The 20,446-nt window shown below is 35.8% G+C and overlaps 3 protein-coding genes and 1 pseudogene across 5 annotated transcripts; 3 read left to right on the forward strand and 1 right to left on the reverse strand.

The window, feature by feature from the left end:
* Positions 1-236: 236 nt before the first annotated feature.
* LOC103934249 (putative zinc finger protein CONSTANS-LIKE 11) lies at positions 237-3,747 on the reverse strand. The gene is made up of 4 exons (XM_009343985.2): positions 2,837-3,747; positions 1,709-1,930; positions 698-1,035; positions 237-580 (listed from the first exon to the last, which is right to left on the reverse strand). The coding sequence occupies exons 1-4, from the start codon at positions 3,515-3,517 to the stop codon at positions 454-456; spliced, it is 1,368 nt and encodes a 455-aa protein (XP_009342260.2). The 5' UTR covers positions 3,518-3,747; the 3' UTR covers positions 237-453.
* A 4,825-nt stretch (positions 3,748-8,572) lies between these two features.
* On the forward strand, positions 8,573-14,396 carry LOC103934248 (SPX and EXS domain-containing protein 1). Of its 3 annotated transcripts, none has more exons than XM_009343982.3 (14): positions 8,573-8,832; positions 9,629-9,760; positions 9,882-10,024; positions 10,335-10,373; positions 10,511-10,603; positions 10,696-10,812; positions 11,278-11,373; positions 11,650-11,763; positions 12,000-12,053; positions 12,289-12,336; positions 12,672-12,822; positions 13,272-13,437; positions 13,686-13,755; positions 13,935-14,396. In XM_009343982.3, exons 2-14 carry the CDS (start codon positions 9,679-9,681, stop codon positions 14,190-14,192), a joined length of 1,431 nt encoding a protein of 476 aa, XP_009342257.1. In that variant the 5' UTR covers positions 8,573-8,832; positions 9,629-9,678; the 3' UTR covers positions 14,193-14,396. The 3 variants fall into 3 exon arrangements, with proteins under 3 accessions (XP_009342257.1, XP_009342258.1, XP_009342259.1); XM_009343983.3 differs by having other exon boundaries at positions 9,629-9,733; XM_009343984.3 differs by lacking the exon at positions 9,629-9,760 and having other exon boundaries at positions 8,575-8,832.
* Positions 14,397-14,626: 230 nt separating this feature from the next.
* LOC103934247 lies at positions 14,627-16,018 on the forward strand (annotated as a pseudogene).
* Positions 16,019-17,073: 1,055 nt separating this feature from the next.
* LOC103934246 (peroxisome biogenesis protein 22) lies at positions 17,074-20,073 on the forward strand. The gene is made up of 8 exons (XM_009343980.3): positions 17,074-17,226; positions 17,942-18,175; positions 18,265-18,312; positions 18,595-18,651; positions 18,753-18,854; positions 19,047-19,112; positions 19,447-19,548; positions 19,677-20,073. Exons 1-8 carry the CDS (start codon positions 17,122-17,124, stop codon positions 19,779-19,781), a joined length of 819 nt encoding a protein of 272 aa, XP_009342255.2. The 5' UTR covers positions 17,074-17,121; the 3' UTR covers positions 19,782-20,073.
* The last annotated feature ends 373 nt before the right edge of the window (positions 20,074-20,446 follow it).

A 20,446-nucleotide genomic window follows, 5' to 3' on the forward strand; every position in this document is an offset into this window, starting at 1 on the left:
CACAATTGGTATAGTATGCCACTGTCTCACAGTAGTTTGGAAATTACCATTGCTGCAAAATATGTAAGTTGTTGTGAGGGATGTTTGTAGCAAACGTATGTTGTTCTTAAGGTTTAGGATTTGCGAAGTTCTTCGCTACATTCTTTGGCTGAATATCTAGCATATAGTCAGTTACCATACTAATTTGATCCAATGAAGAAACAGAAATGAATGATTTGTGTAATTTAACTAAATGGTGACTCAAAAGAATCATTATTGAAAACATGATTGAGTTCAGAATATATATGCAATGAAAGAAAATTCATAGAAAAAAAGTGGGGTTTATTGTTCTATGAATCACAGTCATGTCAGTACTAGGAACGTGATGCGAGCATGGATGCAGGTAGACTATTTTAGCCAATAAGGCCTTGCCTTGCAGCTGAAGAAGAGAGAGTTTTTCTGCTGATATATGCCTCAGAAGCTCCTTGTCACAAGTGGATCGTAATCATATTCTTCGCCAGCCTTAATAAATCTTCCTTTGACGCGTTTTCTAGTATCAGCTCTGGCCTTCCTAGAGGCATATCTTATTTGTTTACCAAACCTACACATCAAAAACACGAAAAACTATGTAAGTAAATGTAAAGCCAGTATGCCTTAATTAGTATGTCTGCCATTCTAATATGCACAGATACAGATTATACATAGGTTAGACACGTACGTGCGAGTTTTCTTTTTCTCCTTGTATCTCATCTTTGCTTTGTCCCTTGCTTGTGGACTGCTAGCCTCCAAAGTTGACTCCCAAGGCTCTCCGGCCAGAAAGACTGGTGACAATCCACGATCTTGGTAATCAGGATTGCATTCCCTGCTGATGCTGGACAGTGAATGTGACATGCTCGGATGAACTTGTTGCGTGGTAGGAAATCCAAGGTTGATGCTTCTGCTACAAGTAGGATTCATGAGTAAGCAGTTTGCACTACCATTCATGCCTGGCAGCACAGTATCTGATCCACAAGAGGATCGAAAAGCCACACAGTCTCGTTGGCCTGATGATGATGCCTATGGAAAACTATAGTCATGCGCATTGTAAATAAAGCCGGTCGAGTCGGAATGCAACCGGATATACAACGAAAGGAAAAGAATTCTGGTTCAGTCATTTTTATCAAACTTTTAGCTCACAGAATCATTCCTTGAACTTCAAAGCATAGAAATAATTATTTCTTGCTGTCAATCATAAAAAAATTGTTAATATGGTAACTAGCAGCTCCTAATAGTTACATGTTTTTAACCTACCAATAAAAAGGCTAGCTGCACCAAGTAATGTGTAGAAATGGATTGCTAATAGCAGCAATTTGATTGTCACAGAGACAAGGAAAATTACTATATATCCTGTGCCAGCAGAATCATTTCATTCCATTTCTAATATATCATTAACTGATGTAAAATTGACTATTACTATTTGGTATCAATCTCTTTTGTTGAATCAATCAAAATCAACTATCGACAACATATTAATATTGATAACTTAGTGATCATATATTAATGACGTAGAGATAAGACGTATTGAAAAATTGACCATGTCAGCAATTGTGGTTTGAAAAACGACAATTTTGACCAATTTCTGTAATTAATCATTATCTATTTAATTCAAATCTCAAATCAGAGTAATCATAGAATAAAAGAAAGATACTTTCATGAGAAAATATGAAATGAAATTGGAGTATGCGAGGACCTGTGCAGCATTCTCGTTAGGACCATTAGACTCAGTGACTGGTATGTTTTTCTCCATTAACAGGCAATCCATTTCTCCATCCTCAAACTGGTATCTGGAAGGAACTCGTGGACAGAATATCCCATCAGGATTTTCGAAGTTCATTGGAACATCATCAATGTTGAGGCCATCACATAGAACATTGCTATCCTGAATTGCAAGATCTTTGAAATTGTTATATCCCTGAAGCACATGAAGTGGTATAGCAATGCATTAATTAATCAAGTTTAATTCATAAGGGGTATATTAGATAGCACATAATGATGAAGAAAACTAGTTTAATGTGCCTCTATATGATTTTTGCAGCTTTAATTATTAATTAAGTCCTTTTGAGGCCTCCTAAAGCAAAGTTCATTAGTCCGATTCTTGCCGCCACAAAATTTACTTGCATTATTCATCATCATCACCAAAAACCTTACTTTCTGAAAGATATATATATATATATATATATATATATATATATATATATATATATATCTAAAGGAAAACTAATGAAAATAGCTTGAAAACTTTGAGTTTTAACGATAAGGACAAATTAAAGGGTAAAGTGAATAGTATCAGGATTGACTTTTTAACATAAAAATATGATTTTTCGTTAAAATGAACAGTACTAGGAGCTTTTCGTTAAAGTTCCCTATATCTAATCCCTTCTTATGAGGATTTTTTTATAAAGAATAAAATAAAACAATTATTTGCATCGCACTATTGAGGTCGCGCAACAATGTGCTTCAATAATCCGAACCATTTAATTTGAGATCATCCTTGCAAAGAATCGACAAAAGTCGAAAAATTGTTTGACTAATATGAACATTTATGTGTTTATGGGAAACACTATGTTTGTCAATTTATTTGGTCATAATTGGAAGACTAAATAGTTTCCAATTTAATTGAATTCTTGTAAGGATGATCCATGAAAAAGGACCTAAGAAATAAATGGCTCGGATCATTGAATCGCATTCAAGATTGAAGTGAAAAACTGTCTAATTCTTAATACGATCCAATCATCCAAACCATCTTAAGAAGGATACCGCAAATATGTCAATCTATAGTTGCATTAAAATACCATAACTCGTTGGTACAGAATGTTACCTTTGGCAGGCTAGACTCCTGAGGCAAGAAAGGTGTTTGATCTTTACCGTAAGGCATGCAAATCGGATTCGATGGAATCAAAGTAGAACTACTAGCTAACCAAGGATCAAACTTGCGGCCACAAGACTGATCTAATGATGATCCTCCATTCAAATTGCCAGCAGTCACAACCAACCCAAATGGTCTTTCATTACTATCTCTACCTTCCAAACCATTATTACTAATGCAAGTCTGATCCTGATTTATTGCCACTACAGCTGATCCAAGTGACTCCCAGTTACTACTTTCAAAATTACCACCTGAAGAAGAAGATCCTTCAAGAAACGAAGACCAAATTCTCGAAAACTGAGACAAACTAGGGCAACCCGTGTAGCAAGTCAATGCATGAGTCCTATGTCCCCCCATCCCACCTACTGCTGAAGCAGTAGTGGTTCCATTAATACTATTATTGTTATGATTCCAGTGATCACAGCTTTGACATAATGACATCTTCTCATCTGTACATCGTACAATAGCAGGCTGAGCATTGCACTTGTCGCATAGAAGGGAACGAGGGTGCCTGCGTGATAAACCGTTCGCTGAGTGCACACATCCATCACAGTGAAAGCAAAGGCGAGCCATATCCGATCTACAGTAGACAACTGCCCTTTCCACCCCACAGAACACACATAGAGGCTCCATCTTCTTCTTTTTTGTTTCCTTTTTTTTTTTTTTTGAGGGGATATAAAAATATATGAACTGAATATATTTAAAGATGAATAGCTCTCTTCTTCTCTAATTAACCTACTAATTAATTACTACTCTTATTACTGTTATTGCTTATTCCTCCTAGCTATAATCTATGACTGGAAATCATAGTTCATTGCGAGAATCCGTAGCGTTTTATGGTTTCAAGCTCCAACCACAAAAAAGCTTTCTCTTATCCTTCATCATTTCAAACAAACAAACAAACAAAAAAAACATATCAGCAACACAACATTAATTACAAAAATCGCAGATCAAGAAATATAAATATCTAACCAGCTGGAACCTCAGTAATATGCTCCAAAACAACAGTAGTGTATAGTTACAAACTGATAGTGATAAGAACTTAATTCTATTTTCATTTTACTTGGAAAAAATTGCGTAAAATATATTTTATATATTTATACATATATATAACATAACTGGAACAACTATTAGAGTGATTGCAAGCGCTCACCGGCTGGAAATGGAGCGAATTCCTGCCGAAACCATCAAAACAATATCAGCCAGGATCAACAAACATGCATTCCATTGGTGAGCGCATCAAATTCAAGATTTGTTGATTATTAAAAATGAATTTTTTTAATCGAAAACAAAAAGTGTCGACGGTCAGAAGGTACGTAGTAGTAGCAATCAGAACTCAAAACCTTGACTTTGACGCAGTTCATCAGCCGAGTAAGGAAAAGGTAGGTAGGGTTTCTTTAGGGTTTGTTATTTATTCACATTTGTCCTAGGGTTTCTTGTGGTTGACACGTAGCAAGATGTGGGCCTGGGGGATAGATAAGTCGAAAAAGGAGGTGGGTCAGTGATAAAACTCAATAACAAACTGATCGACAAGTCAGCGTTAGCTCCGGACTTCAACGATCACGGTTGAGATGTTGGAGAAATTTTTAATTGTGACGGAAACATAAATGATATACCATGTATTTTAATAGAAGTTGTGAAAAATTTTATTGTTTAAGTTATTATCTTTTTAGCACACATATTTCACTATTTATATAATGATACGTGGTGTACCATTCCATGTACCAATCACACTAAAAAACCTCTCGAGATGTGGGGATTTAGGAGAAACCTTCGGATTTTATGTTTTGAGAAGTCATTGAGATTGAGGTTTGTTTTCAGGGTTGTATTGTTTTCAATTTGGAGGGTATTAGAGTCTATTCAAATGTGATTTTGGCCATATTTGAAGATTTTTATAAAAATTTGAAAAACGTGAAAGAATCATGGTACTACACTAAAGGCCACAACTTAATTTTCAACCTTGGCAAACATGTCCGCAACCTTGGCTCCGTGCCACTAGAAGGTTCTGATCATTACATCATTACACATAGATTAAAACCATATTCAATTAGACTTGGAAGCATTTTTAAGTGAAATGTCAAATGTATGATTTTGAAGTTTTATTTAATAGCCGCATGAGGATCTCAAATTTGACATTTCTTTAGATCAATATGCTAATCATACACTAGAACTCAAAAGTACAAATTCATAATCCTTGAAAGAAGCAAATTGAAGTGAGAAACACAGTTAATAGGGTTATTCGATTTCTGTCAATTAATCTCAACGATTGGCCTTAGGACCCAACAAGCTCTTGCTCCACGTTGGGTTATATGGGAACCTTTTGGAGAGTCCTCTGTGAAACTTAACGTTGACAGCTTGGTTGAAGCTTCGATCACTAGTACTGCTGCTCTGGATGTCACAATTCATAACTCTGCTGCTTGCTGTTGCTTGCAGGTGAGAGATTAATTATCGAAGCCAAAAAGACCTTAGGGCAAGGCCTATCTTACCTCTTGGAAACACCGGTTGTATTTTTGTGCATTCAGATCGAGGGCTAGGGTTACTGATCTAATTGGGTGTGTGTGTGTGAGTAATTAATTAGTAAATCAAATTCTGCGTCTGGGTTGGTTGGGACTTGTGAGGCTCCCCGCAGTTTTCGTTGTATTATATTCACACAAACAAACATAATTATGGAGTATTGATAATTATGTGAAGAAAAAAAAAATTGATGAACAATTATGTGACATTTAACTTTATATGAATATTCTTGTTCCAAAAAAAAAAGTTTTTGAATATTCTAATCTATAAGGTTGTGGATATGGCTGTGACATGTGTTGGAATCTTCTGGAATCTCAAACTCATGGTGAAATCTTACGTTATTTGTGGTCTCGGCTCGTAGAGAATTTTGGGGCATATCTTTAGGTGTTATTTGTGCATTTTAAAGATCATTTTTGAATAAAAAAATCATTTATTTATATTTATTATTGTTTTGTTAATCACTGAAAATTTGATGTGTATTTGGCATCTCATATGTAGGAGAGAGATGCTCTAACAAAATACTTAACCATCTTGTCTAACCCCTATTTTTTACTTACTAACCACTAACTTTCTCCTTACGTGATTCAAGGATAAAATGTTCATGTAGTACTAATATTAAAGTTTAATTTGTGTGTTTGAATGAGGGATTTTCAAATAATAATAAGGGATTTAGGCTACATTATTAAGAACTGCATTATATTACTAATGTAGTCTAAATTCTTGTACTTAATTTTCATCCAAATCCAGTGGTAATGATGAATTGTGTTTCTGGATATAGGTGTAAGGTTGCATGGAACGATCTACGGTCATATAAGAGTGTTGCTACTTAGATATTCTTGCACTTACTCACCAATTATCACCACTCTAATTCATTAGGATCTCACATATACATAGCTTCTATTAGGAGAAGGACTTCCATGACACGGGTATATAAATCATCATCGTAGCGTCCCGTGCAATGAAATGAATACGTGTGTAAATTTTTGTTCACATGCTCTTATTTATTGGCATGAGACGTTACATAATGGTGTACTGGTGTCATATAAGTTGTTCTCATCAATTACACATATGTGATTAGCTAGCAAGGTGCTCGCCAAATGTATTAGAAACACGTTATTCCTTGTGTAAATAACATAACATTCGTGTAAATATCAGTTTATAATTAATGATGATATTACTTAAATTTTACAAATAAAACCTTCCTACCGTAGGCACCACCATACATGGAACTTCCACAAATTCATCTTCCTCTTTATTCATGCACCACACTCAATAAATGATAATAATAAAATTATTCAAGACCTTGACCAAGGAAAAAAAAGTAAGACGATGAAGATTTATTTTTAATTTCAAAAGTTGTTGATCATAGATAGGATGGTGGCTGTAATTCTGGAATATAATAACGAGTATCTTCAACAAAATCATCAAGCTGATCGGGGCTGGCTGCTGGATGATCGGAGTTATCCGTGCGTGCCGGAGCATCGGAGTTATCCGTGCATGCCGGAGCATCGGAGTTATAATCCCTTCCTCCCCGCCTCCCCCATTGCTTTCCGTTGCATGGAGAGTCTCTGCCGATGACACAAGGCCCATAGTGAGCCTCCTCAGCACGAACTGCTACAGCAGCCAGAAAAACCACAACCAAAATTGTCAACAACTTCCACATTTTTGCTTGCTTGTTGGAGTAGCGGTGGGAGTCTTGGGGACATGTGGAGTCAACTTATATATAGCTACGTACCACTGAAATTCGACTAGTAATCACTTTTCCTAAAAGTAATTAATTTGAATAATTCAATTCTATCTCACGTTATGAAGTTAAACGGATGTAGGTTACTAGTTTGTTTATTATTCAATATGTAGCTAGTGCTTTGCAATTTGCTACACTAACTAATTACGCTTAATACATATAATGCATGCCGGTTTTGGGTTGCTTCAGCTTGCAGTTGTTGTAAGCTGTGCTAGGGTTACATTTGTTTTTTGTCAATGTGCTAGGGTTTACATAAATTGAATAGATTATCAACTTTGTATATATTCTAATTAAGAATACAACAACATGCTTCATTATATTCATAAAGAAACATAATGAAAAATTAAATTGAAAAAAGAATACCAAGGTTGAAGAATTAAAAAGATGAAAAAGAGTATTTAATTTGTGATCGTGAAGATTGGCACTGGCTTAGGAATTTATATTGGTGGGATGGGCTGGATGAGAATAAAACCATTTTCATTAAAATTCCTTTAGATTAAATGCGAATTTTGGACCTTAAAGGAAAGTAGGATTTTTTTTTTGTCAAAAGGGACAGGGTTCGAACCCACACCATCATGCAAATGCTTAATTTTTTTCATCACTATGATAAAAAGCCACTTACTAACCTCTTTAGTTGATTGTTTGTAATTTGGTTGCATTCGTTGTATTCACTTCGTTACTTGGGATTTTATGCCATAAAAGAGACGACGTTCCTCGTTTTAAAATTTCTCCTGTTTTTTGAGAAAATGATTTTTCTATTTAATTTTCTTTTCTGTTACAAGACATAGTGTGGAAGGAAGGGGAATTGAGGGAAGCCCAAAAAAAAAAAGGTTAGTTGTAGTTGATATCGAAATCTTATACTTAGAAAGAAAATAAAATAACACTAAATGACAAATTTAGTGTCCGATAAATGAAATCTTCTCCTTACACCTGCAACCTCATACACAGTCATGTGAAGCTTATAAAACGTTGATTCAACATTTTTGTTTTAGTGTTAAGTTTTGTTGTACAATGAAAGAGGAGTGGCTTTGAGAAGATAAATCCGCATTTGAAATAATGACTATTTTATAACACTGTATATTAGTGCTCGTATAACAGTGTTTTCAAACAACTAAAAGCGTTTTTAGATAAAATGTTTTTGGAAACAAACGTTAGTAAAAATGCAAGTTAGTTTTGAAAAAAGCACTTGAAGTGCTTCCAGCAAAAACCATAACAGGTGCTTTTAGTAGGAAACACTTTAAGTACTTTTAGAATCCAAAAACATTTTATCTGAAAGCGCTTTTAGTCATTTGAAAGCACTTGCTAAACGAGTTCTTAATTTTTTAGTAATAATTTAGGGTATTCAACAGTATATAAGATGCTAATAAAACCTGGTAAATGTATGTTTATAAGAAGGAGACGAGGGAAGGCATCTCTTTCCAATTTTGATGCTTCTCATTTTCATCGTCTCAAATAAAATGGACCAATGAACACGTTTTCGAAGGCGAAACCAAACAAGCCTTAAACTACAATTTAAATCCCTAAAACTCCCCCTTCAGTTATTGAAAATTTCAAATTAGGTCCTTTTATAATTTCTAATTGCCATTTTACGTCTTCCCTCTCCTGCCAAGTCCTTACTCAAGCCCGATTAACCTTTTGCACCAGATCAGGTTGGAGATCCAGCGAACCCGTTAAAGGTTCGCATTGCAAGGTAACGTCCATTTGATCAAACCCATTATTTTGTATCTTTCTCTCTAAACTCCGTTTGGATCTGATCCCTGTTCAACTCTTTCAATTCCACCTCAATGCATTTGCTGATTTTTGGCGATTTCTGCGTTTGTTGCATTGCTTTCTGTTGAATTTTTGGAATTAGGTGTCGATTGGTTCATTTGGGTTTTTTGAATTTTTAGTGGGAATTTCAATTTGGGCTGTGAGAAGCTGTATCCATTAAGTGATTCGGTGAATTTGCAGGCGTTTTTTTTATTTTTATTTTTGTTTTTTATTTTTTATTTTTATTTATAAGGTGGTTTGCGTAATTATGATTGCTTAAATGTTTGATGAAATGGGATTGGTCTAATTTTTTTATGCATCTAACTAAATGGTGGATTTGGTGCTTGTTATTCATAAAGATGGGATTTTTAATTACCCGTCAATGCTGGTTGTTGAAACTGGAAAGTCCATATTTTTGTCTTTCTGTTAAGATCTTAATGCTGTTGTTCGGATGCATGGCTTAGAATTTTTTGTTTTTGTTTTTTCAGCTGAATTAGTTACTGTATCACATCAGAGCTATGCCGTTTAGATGGCTTCCGGGATAGTAGAATGTTTAGCCCCATTTGTGTTTTTCTTTTAATAGCTCACAGAATGAAGTTATTACATCCATGAATCATTAGTTTGAAAACTTGTCCACTTGATATCCCACCTTCCCAAACTTTAAGGCAAAGGTTCCAAATTGTTTTGATCACTTTATAACGATATTTTACATTCCCCTGTGATTTCATTTGTTGCAGTTTCTTGGCTGGCAAAGTGGAGGAAAAATTCCTAATTGCTAGTCTTATCTATGTTTGGAGGTGTTGCGACAGCGCCTTCCAATAGTCCTCACTTAAGAAAGTCGGGTAGCAGACTTGTTGTCTCTGATCTGGGTACATTTAAGTGTTTGAGTTATGACTTATCAGTTCTGATTGATAATGTGTAGATATATCTACCATGGGGGGCTTTTGTTCTCTTGTCACGGTTTTGTAGTTATAGAAAAAAATCTTTCAGGTACAAGTGAGCTCGAAAATGATGCAGAGGAGGGCTTCTTGCGTCTGATAGAGGGAAACGATAGGAAGGGAGGAAACATGCCAAGCATACCAATGAGTACTGCTGCAATAATGCCATCTCCAGCTATGTTATGGAGATTTAAGGTTTCGTTACTATAACATTCTTTGTTTTTCAAATTTACTTTTCAGGTTATTTTCTGCTTAGTTTTGCTTAATAATTGTTAAATTCTCAACTTGGTAGAAGAAGGGAGTTTCAATTTCTTTTTCATTATTTATTGTATTGGAGAATTCTGAAATAGATTGCATAGCTCACCAAAGTTGGATACAAGTAGATCATTTCATCTCTGCTTTATAATTGTGTTGGGTTTCAGTTCAATAGCATGCAACATATATCTTCGCATCTTCTATTTCTTGGCTTTAGTTTTGTGGCTTCCTAAGTTGGTTTTATGTACAGGTCCTACTGTTCTTTGTATGGGGTTTCATTTGTTGCAAGGTCAGTTCTTCACAATTCTATTTTTACTGCTGGTGAGAGGGTTCTGATTTTATTACCAAAAAAATTGACAAGAACCACAAGATACGTTAGTTTTGTGCTGCAAGGATGTTGTTACCAAACTACCTGCAAATTTACAGGTTGGATGGGATTCTGTCATGAGGATGAGTGTGGATCTGCGAGATTTGTTTCTATACGAGGCATTTTTGTATTATAATCCTCTACTTCTTGTGGTTAGTTTCTTATCAGAATTGAATATCCTATTATACTTCTGCATTCTTTATCCTTCTATTGAAACCTATTCGTCCGTTTTTGACATGTGCAGACTATGATGGTTTGGTTTTGGGGAGTCAATCTATGGGTTTTTGCTCAGGGCAATGTAAACTATGCCAAAATTTTTGATCTTGATCAAAATCATTTGACCCACAGAGAAATATGGAAGGTACCAGTGCAACAACTCAGTCATCTTGAACTATTTGCCTAATTGTTATGAGTTATTCTCTGTTGCTGTTGTCATCTGGAACTTTAAAAGGTTATGCTACACAAACATAAGCCTTGCAAATTGCAATGTATATTGTTTTCTCATGGAAACAATAAATGGAATTATATTTTTCATCTGCTTTGACTTTTGCTGAATAATTGTGAAATTCTATAGTGACTGGTAGCTTTCAGTAAGTATGTTTTTTTTCTTATTAATATATTTATATGTAATGTATATGGAGAAAACTAATGGTGTGAGGAGCATATTGCATCTTAGCTGTTCCTGTTAACAGGAGATTGCATGTTTTTTTTTATGGAATGCTGTTGGTTAACTACTTTTCGCATATCTGACATTCAAACTTTTTTCTTCTTCTCTTTATTTCCTCTTTCATTGATTCACTCTTACGATTCAGTATGCTATTTGCAGTGTGCGACCTGGATGACAATTGTTGTGCCGACAAGCATGACAGCATATCTTTATCTCTATTCGCATGGAGAAGTGTCACTTGCTGCATCACAACCAGTGTAATAGATGCATCCATATTGATTTTGTACATTTAAATTAGCATTTATCTGTGATAAAAAACCACGCTTCAATTGTTTTAATGACCAAAGCTTCCGAGCCTAAATTTAGTATTCCATTGTATAGAAATAAACAGTGCAGTTGCATATTTACCATTGTTCAGATTATGATCTGCATACTATTATTTATCATACTGATAGTGGTATTGTCCATTATTTCTCTTCCATGTAGTGGTTTAGTGTAATTCTGCTAAGTTTTAATTTCATTCTTCTGCAGGTACTATTGTATGCTGCTGTTGCAATGCTTTTGATATTCCCTTTTGACATTTTCTATTTGTCATCTCGCTTTTACTTGTTAAGGACTCTTTGGCGTATAGTTCTCCCATTACAGGCAAGTTTGTTTTTATTTCAAAACCTAACTTTGGACCTTCTCCCGTCTGTATTTTGTTTTCTACTTACTCAAAAGTATTGGGAGAACTATAACACTAGAAAGTATAGTTCCCCCATTAAATTATTGCTCAGCTTCCTAGAAGTGATATATATTCTGGTCTCATTTAATGCTTTGATTTTTGTTGTTTGTCTGTAGTATGTTTAATTACAGTTACGTTACTTATTTGGTGAAAACAGGCAATATCATTTTCTGACTTTTTCCTGGCTGATATTTTGACCTCCATGTCTAAGGTATGCATCCTTATGTTTACTTTTACCATTATCCAAGTGATATCGCATTACTAGAGTGCCATTTTTGTGATAAAAAAGGATATTGAACTTGTTGATTGTTTTATAGTGTGTGTGCAAGTTTACTATGGTTAACCTAATAGGAGTGTAGAATCAAGAAATAGTTTGCCATCTATGATAAGATATCTGCTTGTCACCATGCCTTTTGATTCCGATTGTGTTTGTCATTTCAATGCAGGTGCTTTCAGATTTGGAGCGATCAGTATGTCGAATGGTCCATCGACAGGTTAGGGTTTCCCCTTTTAATTGTGATTCTGCTTCCATGCATTTTTCTCTTTTTGCTAATCACCAACAAATTGATTCTTATTCTTTTATAAAAGTGATGAGGAGATGCATGTGCTAATACACATAATTTGTTATGTCTTTTAATCCGTCTTTTGTTTTTTTTTTTTTTCTTCCCGGATGATTATATATATTCTTTTAAAATTGTTGTATTGTATTGTTCAAGAGATCTTGTGGCAGTCACTCTGCTATGATCCCTTCGGTTTATGTTTCACTTTTGTTTGTTAAAGAAATACTACTTCGCTTATATATTTATTAAGAGGTTTTATTTGAAAGCAGGTTGCCACTATTGCATGGTTTGAAGCTGACTCAGTTTGTGGAAGTCATTCTGTTGCAATCCCTGTTGTTCTTGTTTTGCCTTACCTTTTTCGTTTGTTCCAATGTCTTCGACAATATAAGGATACTGGGGAGAAAACAACCCTTCTAAATGGTATGCTCATTTGGCCTTTTTTCTTAAATGTTTCTTTTTCAATGGTTCTCTTTGGCCTTGGATTTTTTCTTCAGTTTGTTTGGCCACATTTCTTTTCCTTAGAGCCTTATTGACACTCATGGATGTTTTTTACACACTAGTAGAATTTTTGTTTTGCATGGCTTTTATAAAATTTTGATAACCATCAAATAATGTAAAAACATCCCATATCTAGACTTTATGGTGCATGTGAATTTAGTTTGCGATCTTGCAATTCTTATTCTGTTCCGGTTCCTTTAAGTGATGTTAACTTGGCAAGTATCTTTAATGGTCTCTGTAATATCTGTGTTGCTTCTCTTTATAATCTCTAGTAGTATTACTATGTTACTGATTACCTGCAGGTTTGTTCTGATGTATTGACGGATTTGTTGTTTCATTACACTACTAATTTTATCTGCGTCTGGTTTCAGCTTTGAAGTATTCTACTGCAGTACCTGTGATTTTTCTTTCAGCCCTCAAATATCATGTCTTCCCTGAAAAGTGGACGACCTTTTATCGGCCCCTGTGGCTTCTCTCAGGTGTTTTGAACTCCTTGTACTCGTTCTACTGGGACGTGACTAGAGATTGGGACTTAAGGTATTTGAATGTTTTTTTTTCATACAATTACCACAGAATCACTTCTTCATGCAACCAGATTTATAAAGAACTTGTGATCCTACGATGTGGAACTTAATTTTCCATGCTGTGCAATTGTTTGCTTCTTTGTAAATCAGTGAAAAGGTGTTCCAGGACATATTAGAACACGGGTTATTCATGCTTAGAACTTGTTGCATTCTTAATATTATTTTGTCATGCCCTCTAAATATCTTATTCCCTTTTCTCAGTGGTTTCACTCGGATTTTCAAGTTCAGCAAACAACATTTCTCGTCAAACCTCATACATGGACGGAAATGGGTAAGTATATATCATTTTTTTCCTTCTGTACGAACTATTTATTTGACTTAAACTGGCTTTGACTCACCTATGCCAATTGCCAACCAAATGGCTTCACTTGTCCTCAGAAATAACGTATCTAGAGTAGTCGTCATCACTGAATTTGCCTAGAAATTTATTCTATATGAATTGGGTTGCAGGTTTACTTCTGGGTGATAGGTAGCAACCTGATTCTGCGTTGTACCTGGACATACAAGCTCTCTTCCCATCTTCGCCACAATTACCTTACCGTGTTTGCAATCACTGCCTTGGAGATTTTCCGCCGCTTCCAATGGGTTTTCTTCCGTGTAGAAAACGAGGTGAACAAGACGAGCTCGAAGTCAAACATTCAGCTTTCCATGATAGACAACCCAAATGAGGAAGACAGATTACTCGTCTCTAATGGCCACAGCGTGTAGACCGTCAAGCAAATATCGCCTTCCCTGGATCTTCACCGTTCCTATTTTTGTATAATTTTTTCCCACTAAAGGGATTGCCATTTGTTCTTCAATTGCAACTTACTTGAACAAATGAAAAATGTTTCTTGTTTAGAAATTGAATAGGCTGTTCAACATTGCAACATTAAGGAGATAATATATACGGCAACTCATTATTTTGTGAAACGACGTTCGTATAATGGTTCATTTTCGAATATAAGCAATATTTTACTTTAAACTAACTATAATTTAAGCGTATAAGACGGGCGTTTTTGTTATAACCAATATGATTATGCTCTCGTCTCTTCGTTCTCTTTGATATTAGAACATCTGAATTTCGAGCCAAACAGCGAAAATGCTGCTGTCGAAGAATTTCCACCGCATATTTCATTCATTTGGTACTGACCAATCAAAATTCATCTTCAAATAAATCCCGAACCCAGATAATATGCACACATGCAAGGCCAACCCTCTTCATGTCTTAACCACCCCTACACACTTCCCACCTGAGACCACCAACCATCATGAGCTGATGTCCAAATGTTAGCCGCAGGCGAGTTCACCGACCGCCACAGCTGGCCGGAGACGAGCATCCCCAGAGTGTTAACCATACTCTCTTTCGTGCTAGAGAAATTGGTGGCTCGAAACAACACGCTTGTAGATGACCTGAACCAGCAACTTAGTGGGATAAGTTGCGGCTCGGCGGTGATTGGAAAGAACTTGGATGTGTTACACGGCGTGAGGCCACCGAGCGTAAGCATACCGAAGTACTTGGAGAGGCTGTACAAGTACACAGATTGCAGCCCATCATGTTTTGTTGTTGGATATGTGTATATAGATCGGTTGCTCCATAAGCACCCGGACTCTCTTGTCTTGTCTTTGAATGTGCATAGGTTGCTGGTCACAAGCGTTATGGTTGCTTCTAAGATGCTAGATGATGTGTAAGTATCTGTATCTACCTCTCCATTTGTTTTCATTGAATTGACGTAGTAGAATATTTTTCCTAAAATATCAAGAAAGAAGATGTGCGAGCGAGAGGCTTGTAGCTCAATTGTTTTATGAGCGTTATGTTCGATTCTCTCCTCCCCGGTTGAGCTACAAGCCTCTATTTACAGTATTATGCATGTGCATGGCACTATAACAATGCATTTTACGCCCGGGTTGGGGGAGTGAGCAACGCCGAACTGAACAAACTAGAAGTGGAGTTGCTTTTCCTGCTCGATTTCGGAGTCATGGTGAGCTCTAGGGTTTTCGAGAGCTATTGCTTCCACTTGGAGAAAGAAAATATGCAGAACGGGGCATGTCAAAGGATTGAAAGGCCATTGTTGGTCCTCAATGGTGCGGAGGATGTGCCTGAAATATCAGAAAATACAGAAAGTAGTTGCTCACCACCTCAGATATCAGAAGTTACACAGAGTTCCTCACTTCCTCGAACTGTGGACCGACCCTGATGATTTTATTTGTTTTCCATAGCTCATGGTTAACCATTTTCATTTCTTTACCATTTTTCGGTTATAATTACTCATCGTTCATGGAAAAGAGGAAGCTTCAGCTCAGCTTTGCGACTGCCTTTTTCCAAAGTTGAATATTATACGAAAGGAATTAACTTTGGTTGAGGGACAGGTTGGAAAGTTCGGACTAAGAAGAACTTTCAAGCAACGTAGATGACGCTGCGATAATATTCAAAACTAACGAGAAAATTCGTGAGTTGGAAATAAGCAGACTTAAATTGCTAACATCCGCTACAAGGTAATATACCGTTTTTCAGCTTCCCAACTGATTTTACCGTAGAGATCAACGAGCAACGATAGACAATATCTCTTTCCGAACTGCAATACGTGATTGACTTAGAATACTACTAGTTGTGTTTCCAAGTTGTAAAGTAATATCTTACATGAATGGCTTAGAAATGAAATCAAAAGTTATGCTCAATTGTGATAATCCTATTGCTTTTGAAATTTTTCTAGCTAGCCTTTGAGGCTCATATTTTGCAAATTTGAGGTCCAAGGATTTTTACATCCATTGATGGATTTATGAGCAACGATCAAACTTCCAAATTTGGAAAATGTAGCTAAATCTATGAAGCTCTAGATTCAGTTCTCTTTGAGTACAAGGCAACACTTATTCGTTGTGTGGCCAATGTCTTACAAGAATCACCTTTTTATGGTTGTTGTGACATTAATTTTAAAAGGATAACAATTTACATGACACGGATACACTACTACGTGATATTTTCTGTTAATAAAACTAGGCATATGGACAAAAACTTGCAAATGTCTATATTTCATTGACACATAGCACTACTGTAACGTAAACCTTTATTGTTGTCTCTTTAAATTATATTTTATAAACTATATAATGTGATCGTTAATAATTAAATTACCAACTAAGTATTAATTAACGAACTTTATCTTAGGAAAATTAATGAAAATGATTTAGAAATTTTGAGTTTTAACTATAGGAACAAAAGAAAAGGTAAAACGAATAGTATAGGGATTGACATTTTAGTGTACAAATACAGTTTTTTGTTAAAGTAAATACTACTTGGAGTTTTTCGTTAAAGTTTCCCTTCATCTTTTGAGTACGGTTAGTCATACTATATTTTTATATTATATTTTCATATCGTACATCTTTATGAAAATATGATACGAATAATATTAGACTTATCTTTTACCACTGACACATAGTTTACAAATAAAATAATCTGCAGTTTCGCATCAACGCCTCTTTTTCTCTCATTCGTCGTTGACAAAAAGGCACAAGCTTTAGCTCTCTGGAAATTCAAGAGATTTACAGGCGATGATGAGAAGGACGAGGGCCTGAGGGCTTCAAGCTGATTCTTTACCATTACTTGCTTCTCAAAACGACGCCCTAAGCTTCTCAAAACGACGATTTCTCGTTGGTTAAAGCCATGGCCGAGTCTTCGAAGGACGAGCTGCTTCAGCTCATCAAGCGCTTCGGGGCTTATCTCACTGTCAAAATGTCCAGTCTCTTCCCGATCTCCCTCCACAATCTGGTTCGTACCTCAATTTTGTGCCTGTTTTCGTTATCTTTTCGAATTTTCTCACGGATCTGACCCGCCAAAGATTGTTCATTTCTGCCAATTATCTTCAATTGCTTCATGGGTTTTGCAATTTATTTTTCAATTTTTCAATTTTGATTTTTTTTTAATTTGATTCGTGTCAAATTCAGTACTTGTTTCGATGTGAATTGATTTGGGATGTAGGTTTTCTTGAGAAAATTTGATGTGTAATTGGTCCATAACTGGAAATTAGAGGAATTTGAGGATGACCATTTTGATATTTTGTAGCATAGGAAACAAGACATGTACTTGCAAAGATATTAATGTTGTTGATAGTTGGGCCATTCGATTTTTCAGCTCAATCTTCAATGTGGCTTAGTGAAGCTTAATTTCCATTAAATTGTATGCAATTTGTGAATTCTGATGCATCCGGCCGCATCTGGGCCATGTCTTGTTAGCTAGTTCTCAAGAACCCTGTAGTTCCGGTATTAGTGTACTTTTTGAACAATCGCTGGCCCCGAACTGATAGACAATGCTATGAGTAGAATTGACTAAGGTGAAGAGATAGATACTCATGAGATTAGCAGCAGTGGATCACTTTTGGGATTATCCCAGTCTGTTGCTTCATCTTTGGCATATAAGTATCAAAGTTGTGATCGAATGGAGATGGTAAGGTTGAGATCTCTTAAGAAATTTTAAATGTTGTCAGAATTCGCATTCTATTGGGGCCATCGCGGGATTTGCTGTTGCAATAGTTTTCACATGGAGGCTGCTTAGATCACCTAGTGGACCACAAAGAAGGCAACCAAAGCGGCAGGCACCTGCATCGAGTAGTTCTGGCATCAGTTCAAATTCGAATGCAACATTGACAGCTACAGGAGTTTCACCTTCACAGGACTCAAGAGCCCAAAACGTTGTTGATGAATTTTTTCAGCCTGTAAAGGTAACTGTCACGTTCTGAGTCTTCCGTATGGGTTTGATACCACTTTGTATTAACATGTTTTATGCTGAAGTCTTTTCTTTTATGTCCAGCCTACTTTGGGGCAAATAGTCAGGCAGAAACTGAGTGAAGGAAGAAAGGTAAGTGTAGTTGAGAACTTGTTTCTTCATCTCAGTATAGTGTTTTTCAGCTTCTCACTGCATGTTGTGAAAATTTCATGGTGAAGTTACGGAACCTCTGGGTTTTACTTTTAGATGTTTCTGTACTTCACGATTAAAACTGCTAAGCTTCAAATGTTCAATAATGGCTAATAATTGGTATATGATACCCTGTGAAATAATTTAATGTCCAGAGAATTTGTTTGATTTTTATAGGGGTGACAATTTGAATCAATAAATTCACCCTTTTAAGCTTATCTGTAGGTAACTTGTCGTTTACTCGGAGTAGTCCTTGAGCAAAGTACCCCAGAGGAACTTCAGGTGGTCTACTTTTCTTTCCAGCAACATCTTTCTGTAAATTTGGTGATAGAAATTGTAACTGAAAAAGGATTAACATTGCCTTTTAACGTTGTTCCTGGCAGAAACAAGTGACTGTGAGGCACTCAGTGCTGGAAGTACTCTTGGAGATCACAAAATTTTGTGATTTGTATCTCATGGAAAGAGTTCTTGATGATGAAAGTGAAGTGTGTGCAAGCCCCTGTCTCAATCATTTTACTTGTTCTCTGTAATTTTGTATGAGATTAATAGGTTTCCTTGCATGTTGTTGTACTCAATTTCTTTGCTCATGGTATTTAACTTCTGTAGTCTATCCTTGCCTATAGCTTTATACTCATTTTCATTACCATTTATGAGACGATATTGCCTATTGCTTTCAGAAAAAGGTTCTACTGGCTTTGGAAGATGCTGGGATTTTTACATCTGGAGGTTTGGTCAAAGACAAGGTAGGTATACGGGTTGATAGCATTATTAGTTAACTTTTAAGAATCCCACCTATTGTTTTGGTATTTCACTATTTCTACTTGCTTCTTGTTGATTTATGTCAATCATGAACAAAGAAATAGAGCTTGCGGTATAAAACCTGATCTTGGTATTTAGATATCAATAATTCCCTGTGGGTCGAAAGAGGTTAAGAGTAATAACGTACAGAGATTGTGGTTTGGAGAAGATTAGGGGTCAAACCCGGAAGGAAGGCCCAATAGTTGCTCTAATGTGCAAATTCTGACATCATATTTCAATTATCTTGCATTACACATAATTCTTGTGATTTGATTGCAGGTTCTCTTCTGTAGCACAGAGAATGGACGAACATCTTTTGTTCGGCAATTGGAACCAGATTGGCATATCGACACAAATCCTGACATCATATTTCAATTATCTGTAAATTCTCATTACTTACCTTGTTTTTCTTTTCTACACAACATTCGTCGATCTTGTTCCTATGTTTTTATGTATGCACTCATTTCCATCGCTGTCATCTGAATTATTCGTTTATTTAATGGTTACAGAGGTTTATCAAGTATCAGCTTCACATCTCTCCTACCAGAACAGAACGACCTGCTTCTAATGTGTTCAACGCCGCATCCTTGGAACAGTTCTTTGGATGTGTTTGACGCATCGACAACGAAAGATACAGATACAATCTTTAGGTTTCTATTAGGGTTTTCTTTTCCCCACATTTGGGTTTTGTGTCGATCGTACTTTAAAGTTCCGGCTCCAGTTTATTAATGCTAAATGTTCGTCTTCGCCTCGGTGTATTTTTGTATTCCGTCGTTGGTACTTACTAGTCAGATAATAGACTTGCTCTGTATCTCATTGTGTGAAATTTGTGTAATAGATTGGATTAAATCCAAACTCCAACTTGAAATTTTGATGAAATGGTGTGCTAATGTTTGTAATTTACTATCCGATCGTCTCCTACAAAACCCTTTGATTGCATTAATAACGAGCTTTGAATCGCCTTCCAAACAAAATTTCTTGAATCCTCCTCCACGTGATTTTTTTTATTCAAATCACCTATGTTTGATCTTGTTCGTTTTATTTTTTTTTTTTTCATTTCGATTTATTCAATTCGATGAACAGAAATAAAGATGGATGTGAGATTATACTGAAAGGTTATTGCAAATGACAACCTTAAACATGTGATAAATTATGACTCCATTGACCAAATTTAAAAGACAAAATTGGGTTTCAATTTTTGTTTTTGGTCAATAAAAATTGGGTTTAACTTACAAAATCAAAGCCACTTAATACTACGAACTTATGTAAGTGAAAAGTT

Source organism: the organism of the source record quoted next, unplaced genomic scaffold (assembly GCF_019419815.1).
Source record: "Pyrus x bretschneideri cultivar Hongxiangsu unplaced genomic scaffold, Pyrus_bretschneideri_v1 Contig13, whole genome shotgun sequence".
NCBI lineage: Eukaryota > Viridiplantae > Streptophyta > Magnoliopsida > Rosales > Rosaceae > Pyrus > Pyrus x bretschneideri.